Here is an 8,668-nt window from a genome sequence, read left to right on the forward strand (position 1 = left end):
CATCATAAGTAATATCAGTTGTCACTAAGACAATTCAACAATGTGTCAAGATGAAAAAAAAAATACAATAAAAATCATATAACTGACCCAGAGTCTACTTAATAGTTTGTAAATTTAAGAATTTTTTTGAGGATTTAAGCATAATAGGTAATTTTAAAGAATAATGAAAATGTTATTTTTTTTCTCTTTATATCTGAACATTTCTATAACATTGAAAATTATCATTTATCATAATGTTCAAATGAAAAGAGAAAACAACACTGCATAACACAGTTCTTTTAACACGTAATAATGTCACATTAAATCAATATTTTTGATTTATACGAACTGGAATGTGAATTTTGAGGATGAATTCTACAACGGCTTTAGTGATGGGGAGTGAGAGTGTTATTTATGTAAAGAAATCAAAAATACGGTCAAGAAATGACTCATATTTATTCACATCTGTGATAATTCAAATATATGCTTCCTTGTTAATGTATTAATAATATATTCAATATTTCTAATTTAATCCCAAGCAAGATATAATTTTCTGTCGTAGTAAAAACATGTATTTATGATAGGGATGTCAATTTTATTCGGACGCCTTAGTCGAATAGTCGGAAGCTTTAGTCGAACGATAGTTGAATATTCGTTGAATTTTAAATTAATTTTTCATATCATTTTCACTGTCTTTTATAGACTAGTTTTACAATATTTAACCTAAGCTATCACCTTTATAAACGTACAACAAATTTCCGAATCGTTCACAGTAACGTATAGTATAAAAAGTACATCAATATGTATTTGATCTCAGATGTAACATTTAATGTACATTTTATCTGATTTTAGAATATGAAATGCTTTCATTTGTCCGTTCTTCAAATAACGCTTGTACATAAAACATGCCATTTTGCTTCATTTTCGTGAAGAACTTACTAGGAAAGTTTAACTTGAAGACTGCATATTTTTGACGGAATCAGCTGTAGATTCTGAAGGCATGTTTGGCGAACATGAATCAAAATACAAATAATTTCCTTTGAACAGTTAACATTACCCCGAGTCTTACAATAACATTGAACTGTAAATAAATGAAACGGACTGATCCAAGTTTGTAACACTGAATTTAAAATTACTATTAAATAACACACTTTTAACGAATAATCGACTTAAGAAATTTTAGTCGATACTCAAGTATTCGTTGACATCCCTAATATATGACCAAAACTAAGATAAAACAGATAAAATCGAAGGTATTCTGTATGTGTAAGTCAGTGTTTTCTTGAAAAGTAAACTTACTTTAATATTAAATAGTAAAAATAAAGTTAATTTGATAAATGTAAGAATACAACGTGATTGTAAACATATTTGTCAGAGTTCCTGACTATACAGAAATAAAGATTTTTATCAAAACAAATAAATATTCAAACTGACAGACTCCGCATCTGTGTCTATCGATAGGCAAGGTCAAATATGATGAAGAAGGAGACTCAACCTTATTAGAATTAAGAATGTGTCTCAGATCTCATATTTCTGTTGCCACATTCAAGCTGAAGAAATGAACGAAACCTTGATGGACATTAATCGTTATAAAAACAGAAGCTAGTGATGTTCATTCCTACATGGCACTCAATATCACGTCTAATGTGTTACATGTCCATTTTTGTTACAATCCGGATTGTATTGTCTTAGTGCACAGGAAGAAACAAGACCTTTCAGTTAAAACTGAAAGGCGGCTTTCAGTGAATTTTCAGTGGCCATTCAGCCACTGAATGGTACATACATTTCAGTGACCTTTCAGTTGCCTTTCAGTCACATTTCAGGTACCTTTCAGTCATCATTCAGCGGACACCTTTCCATCAACTTTCAGTTACCTTTCCGTACTTCCAGTGACCTTTCTGTCGACTTTCAGTGACCATTCTGTCGTCTTTCAGTTACCTTTCCGTCACCTTTCAGTACATTTAGGTCTCAATTTAGCGATTTTTTCACTAGCTAATTAATTAATAATCAGATATTTTTCTGGAAGCAATATTTTGAATTAAAGATTTATTATTCAATCTTAATTGTGTCTTTTTTTCTTATCGTAATTAAATTCGGGTACCTTAAAATATGTCTAAATAATTATTATAATTTTATAAAAATAAATGATACTAATTCAAAATTATTTTTAATTTTCTAATCAGATTTAGAAAACAATAATTCTTCAAGTGATAAAAAATGATGATCCGATAGTCGAATCAAAATTTAAATAAATGCCGCATAACACATTCTGTAGTGCTTATACGTGTATTTTTCATGGAAATATTTAGTTTTAAATGATGAGACAGAATTTTTATTATTTACACCTTTTCCGGAAGAACGCTTATATTATAAATTTCGTTTCTTAATTGTCAATAACGCAGGATAATTATTTTAGCTTTCGGAAGACATCATTTTAAAATCTTTTTACATGAATAGAATAAATCATTTATACATGCCTATTGTAAAAAAAAAACTAGATATTGTAGATTTTTAGCTTTTTAAATGATACTGTTTTAAAATTATTCTACTAATTAAGTTTCTAGATAGAGAATTTACAATGATCTCAAATCTCTGACACAGGAACAGGTGCCCGTTGCTGATTATTGTCATCATCCCGATAGGAGATGTGTAATTAATCAGTCTGTCCCCTAAATCGGCGCAAGTAACAGAGAACAAGCTAATTCAGAGAATTTGTGTCCCCCGCTAGGGAAAAAGTTAATCATGCGCAGTTCGGTGGAGGGGGGGGGGGAGGGTCGGATCCTCCTGACTGAATTTGTAGAATTATTAAATGTATACATGTATACTGAAGAAAATAAAATATGCCAAAATGGATAAAAAGATTCGATTGTTTATTCTTTATTATGTGTATAGAGGATTCTTTTTTATATGGAATATTGATCTCACTGTAATGATGATTTTATGAGTTTGTGCAAGCCAGGCGTCATAAATTTTTCATTTCACATGCTGAATACTATCATTCAGTAAAATAAAGTATTTCTTAAAATAAAAAAGAAAATAAATCGTCCGGGATTCGAACCCGGGACCTTTCATATGTCAAGCGAGAGACATACCTCTACACCACGGAATCGCTTGAAATGAACGAAAATTATATGCAAAGAAAGAGTCACATATACATGTATATATTCACCTTCGATTTTGTCAAAATTTTACACAATTTATGGTGTCTAATTTAAACTTTATTAAACAGTTCTAATAGATGTAATAAGAATATAAAGTCCACCGAGAACCTGTTTTATACGTAATAACTCTCCTCATGCCCCTGTACTAAAAATAACGACATGTAATAAATAAATACTAATAAAACAAACGGGGCGGGACACTTTGAGAGAGATGAGAGAAGCCCTAGGAGTTTTGGTATAAAATTACATTGAAAAAGCTCAAAATCTCCTTGAATTATCGCCCAGAAAGGATAGTGTTACACACAGACAGAATGTATAAATTTAAGACCTTGAACTCTGACCTATTGACCTCAAAATCAATAGGGGTCTTCCTTAGGCCACAGGGAGTTCATATGTAAAATGTTATTGTAAAAGTTCAAAGGGTTCTAGAGATATTGCGCGGAAACGAAAAAGTTATAGCAGACAGAATTTGCGAATTTATGACGTTGACCTTTGATCTTTTGACCTCAAAATCAATAGGGTTCTTCTTTAGTCCACAAAATTTCATTGCGAAAGCTCAAAGGGTTCTCGAGATATCGTGTGGAAACGAAAGCATTACAGACAGACAAAAAAGACGGACGGACGGACGGACAGACCCAAATTAATATCCCTCACTTTTCAAGCGGGGGACAATATAAAAAAGATATACAAGATATATACACATCGCAGCTCCTTGATACAACAGGTGAACGGATTGTTCCATCGATTTCTAAAAATTAATTGATTTTAAATCCTTATTTCTCAACAAAAAGTAGTAGCGTAATTGATAAGGTCGCGGACATTGAAGAAGTAGACCCGGGTTCAATTCTGGCCTTGTGCACAATTTTTTTTCTTGTATTAATTATTTTTCCATTTTTTATTTGGAATTGCATAAAATCTAATGCTATTATACCAGGTAAAAGTAAAGTAAAATTTTTAAGTTAAAAAATAAGCCGATTATTCAATATAAAAGATGCAACATAATGTTAACTGAAAGGTAACTGAAATGTATGTGCCATTCAGTCGACTGAATGGTAACTGAATGATCACGGAAAGGTCACGGTAAAGGGTCTTTTCATTGACCTTTCAGTGACCATTCAGTGGGCATTCAGTTACCATTCAGTCGACTGAATGGTGGATTTCCATCCTGTGGTGAAACCTGATATCACTTATGATGTTTAAGATGTACGTATTTCTTCTGATTGTATTGTCCTAGTAACACCTGACATAACTTATGATGTACGTATTTTTCCTGATGGTATTGTTTTAGTGACACCTTATATAACGTATGATGTTTAAGATGTACGTATTTCTTCTGATTGTATTGTGTTAGTGACACCTGATATAATCCATGATCTTTAAGATACGTATTTCTTCTGATTGTATTGCCTTAGTGACACCTGACATAACTTATGATATTTAAGATGTACGTATTTCTTCTGATTGTATTGTCTTAGTGACATCTGATATTACTCATGATGTTTAAGATGTACGTATCTCTTCTGATTGTATTGTCTTAGTGACACCTGGTATTACTTATAATGTTTAAGATGTACGTATTTTTTCTGATTGTATTGTCTTAGTGACACCTGGTATTACTTATAATGTTTAAGATGTACGTATTTTTTCTGATTGTATTGTCTTAGTGACACCTGAATTACTCATGATGTTTAAGATGTACGTATCTCTTCTGATTGTATTGTCTTAGTGACACCTGGTATTACTTATAATGTTTAAGATGTACGTATTTCTTCTGATTGTATTGTCTTAGTGACACCTGAATTACTCATGATGTTTAAGATGTACGTAATTCTTCTGACTGTATTGTTTTAGTGACACCTGGTATTACTTATGATGTACAAGATGTACGTATTTCTTCTTATTGTATTGTCTTAGTGACACCTGAATTACTTATGATGTTTAAGATGTACGTATTTCTTCTAATCGCACTGTCTAAGTGACACCTGATATTACTCATGATGTTTAAGATATACTGTAAAATCCCATATTTTCAAGGTGTCAAATTTTCATGGCTTGAGGAAAAACTCTTTGTTCACGGGTATTTGATTTCGTGGATGCAGAATTTTTAAGTTAAGTTTTAACATTGATATTCTTGTTTTGACTGAAACTTGGCTTGATAGCGATACAGATAAATGTGTTATAGCAGAAATGACACCGGTTGGCTATTCAACTACTCACCTACCTAGAAAACATAAGAAGGGGGGCGGACTAGCTATTATCCACAAACGAAACATTGATATACGACCTATCAAACCAGAAACCCAGTACACCCATTTCGAACAAATGGATTGTGTCATAGGGATGCCAAACTGTGTAATTTCTCGTTTGTGTGCTATTTATCGCCCTCCCCCATCAACAGGAAATAATTTTCGAAATTCGACCTTCTTTGAGGAATGGTCAAAATATCTTGACAATCGGATTATTCTTTTGGAGGACCTTATATTACTTGGTGACCTAAACTTCCATATTGATCGTCCCAGTGACTCTGATTCAAAGACGTTCATGAAAATATTAAATGATCATGGACTTTGCCAAAGAGTGCAAGGTGCGACTCATGTCCATGGTCATACCTTGGATGTCATGATTACTAGGGAGGACAGTTCCATTCTTCTATCTGATCCGACGATCAGTGACCCAGTTTTGTGTGATAACAGAGGAAATCCTGCAGGAGACCATTATACTGTTCATGCTCTGATACAAATCTCTAAACCAAAGCCTGAACGAAAAACTGTGTCTTTCAGGAAGTTAAGTGAGATGAACATTGATGAATTTAAGAAAGACATTTCTTCATCAGTCAGTCAGCAAAACATGGACATGCAGATTGATGAACTAGTGATGACATATAACACCAGTCTTAAATGTATCCTTGACAGCCATGCACCTGTTCAGACAAAAGAAATAATCATAAGACCAGAAACACCATGGTATAACGCCAACTTAAAAGCAGCCAAGCAGGCTCGTAGAAAAGCAGAGCGGAAAATGCGTGAAACTGACTTAACGATACACAAGCAAATCTACAGACAATTGTGTACCGATTATTCAAAACTGCTGCTGCAATCGCAGGACGATTTCTACTCTACAAAGATATAAGAAACTGCACATGACCAAAAACAACTATTTAACTAGTAACCTAACTAACAATCTCATGGGGAAGGTTAAGAAGACTGTCTTTCCAGCACATGACAGCAAAGAGATGTTAGCAAATAGATTTTGTGAGTTTTTTACTGGAAAATTTGAAACGATCAGATCGGAACTTAGTAAATCTAAGCAAGTTAATGTTAGCGAGGCACTGAAGAGTGATATTCAATATGTGGGTCAGAAACTTGTTGATTTCTTTGAAGCTACAAATAAGGAGATCTATGTCATCATGGGAGCACCAACTAAGTCTTGTGAGAATGACCCAATCCCAACATCTTTACTTAAACCATGCATTGAAGAGTTGCTTCCCTTAATAACAGTGATAATAAACAAATCATTATCTGGATCTTCAGAACCGACAACCTTCAAAGAGGCTATAATTCGCCCTATTCTGAAGAAACCGGAACTTGACTGTAAAGAACTGAAAAATTATAGACCAGTTTCCAATTTACCATTTATTTCAGAAATACTCGAAAATGTAGTGTCAAAAAGACTAAAGCATCATCTGGAAATGAACAATCTACAGGAACCACTGGAGTCAGCATATCGAGCATGCTACTCTACAGAGACGGCACTCCTCCGAGTCCATCATGACATTTTATCGGCGCTTGATAAAAATTCCTGTATGGCCCTAATGATGCTAGACTTGTCTGCTGCGTTTGATGTGATCGACCATACCATCTTACTCAGACGTCTCAGGTTCTCTTTTGGGATTTCTGGGGCAGCTCTGGAATGGATCGAATCCTACCTGACACAGCGCACACAAAGAATAGTCATTGGTGGGAGTGCTTCCGAAGATCTTGTTTTGCGGAGTACCACAAGGCTCAGTGCTTGGACCAGTCTTGTATTGCCTTTTCTCGAAACCTATCGGTAAAATTTGTCGTGATCATGGCATGCTGTTCCACTGTTATGCAGATGACACACAAATATACTTTGTTATAAAACAGAGCGAAACATGGCCAGACTAAAAAAGTCGATTAGAAACTTGTTTAGCCACGGTGAGAAGTTGGATGTGCGCAAATCTACTAAAATTGAACCAGGATAAAACTGAGTTTATTGTTTTTACACCAAAGAGTCAGCTTAAAAGATCTTTTACACACCAACTTGATTTTGATGGTTCTGTCATCTGTAAATCAGATTGTGTGAAGAATTTGGGAGTGTTTTTCAACAAATCACTTACCATGGAGAATCAGATTAGCGCAGTGTCCAAATCCTGTTTTTACCACCTACGAAATATTAGTCGAATTCGTCCATTCATAACAGAAGATGCTTGTAAGACTCCAATTGTCGCTCTAGTTACATCAAGACTTGATTATGGAAATGCATTACTCTATGGAATTACAGAGACAAATATATCACGGCTACAGAGAGTACAAAATACGGCAGCAAGGATTGTCACCCGAACTAAGAAGCATGATCATATCTCCGAAGTCCTGATATCTCTTCACTGGCTTCCAGTTAAATTTGGAACATATTATAAGATCCTTTTATACACTTTCAAAGTACTCCAGGGGACATCACCATCATACCTAAAGGAACTCATAACAGTCGATAAACCGTCAAGAACTCTACGCTCGTATGACTCTAAACAACTTGTGAAACCTCGTGTTCGCACGAAGACATACGGAACGCGTCGTTTTGACCATGCAGCAGCAACTTCGTGGAATGGTTTACCGGATGCTCTCCGGTTCCAGACGTCACTTTTAGCTTTTAAGCGAGATCTTAAGACTCATCTTTTTAAGATAGCATACGACGTGTAATTTTTTATTATGAACAAGTTATCGAGTTTTATTGTCCTCAGACTATTTATTTGGGCACAACCTGTATTGTGTGAAATTTTTTTAAGTTGATCTCAAGTTGATCTTAGTCTAGCAGCTTATAATTTTAGCTTATTCTTATGTTAGTAACGATCTCGTACAATGATTTTAGGTTTTATGTTTTTATGATTATTGTGTTGTATTTAACTACTTGTATATCGGAAATACTGTTTGTTCAGCGCCTATAATTTATTCTAAATAGGGCGCTATACAAATGTTATTATTAATATTATCATTATTAAGGTCTTGCGTTTCCGTTTTCGTTCGGTTTCTTTTTCCCTATTATTATTATTATTCCAACCGATTTTGTGCACGCGATTTCTCAGGAACGGCTCGGCCGATTTACATGAAATTTTCATATGTAATAGTTAATTAATCGATCTTGATAGGTTTTTAAGCATTTTTATGATGTCACTTCCGGTTTTAAGATATGGCCAATTTTCTGATTTTAAAATGCAATTTTGTCTTGACTTAGTAGCGAAAACTGTTTGAGATATGAAGTGGAGACTTATAGGAGATGATAGTTCTTGACTT

The 8,668-nt window shown here is 34.0% G+C and overlaps 1 protein-coding gene across 1 annotated transcript; it reads left to right on the forward strand.

Moving 5' to 3' along the window:
* Positions 1–6,324: 6,324 nt before the first annotated feature.
* Positions 6,325–8,077, forward strand: LOC134246046 (uncharacterized). The gene is made up of 2 exons (XM_062728313.1): positions 6,325–7,161; positions 7,391–8,077. Exons 1-2 carry the CDS (start codon positions 6,325–6,327, stop codon positions 8,075–8,077), a joined length of 1,524 nt encoding a protein of 507 aa, XP_062584297.1.
* Positions 8,078–8,668: the final 591 nt, after the last annotated feature.

The sequence above is a fragment of the Saccostrea cucullata genome, unplaced genomic scaffold, assembly GCF_032062105.1.
Source record: "Saccostrea cucullata isolate Sc308-1 unplaced genomic scaffold, CSIRO_AGI_Scuc_v1 ctg13406, whole genome shotgun sequence".
In the NCBI taxonomy this organism is placed as follows: Eukaryota; Metazoa; Mollusca; class Bivalvia; order Ostreida; family Ostreidae; genus Saccostrea; species Saccostrea cuccullata.

Excerpts from the sequence above, each read along its gene's own strand:
- LOC134246046 (XM_062728313.1), top strand. The coding sequence starts at position 6,325 with ATGGGGAAGGTTAAGAAGACTGTCTTTCCAGCACATGACAGCAAAGAG. Across the intron at positions 7,162-7,390 it reads TCAGTGCTTGGACCAGTCTT|AGTCAGCTTAAAAGATCTTT; the intron begins GTATTGCCTTTT and ends TTTACACCAAAG.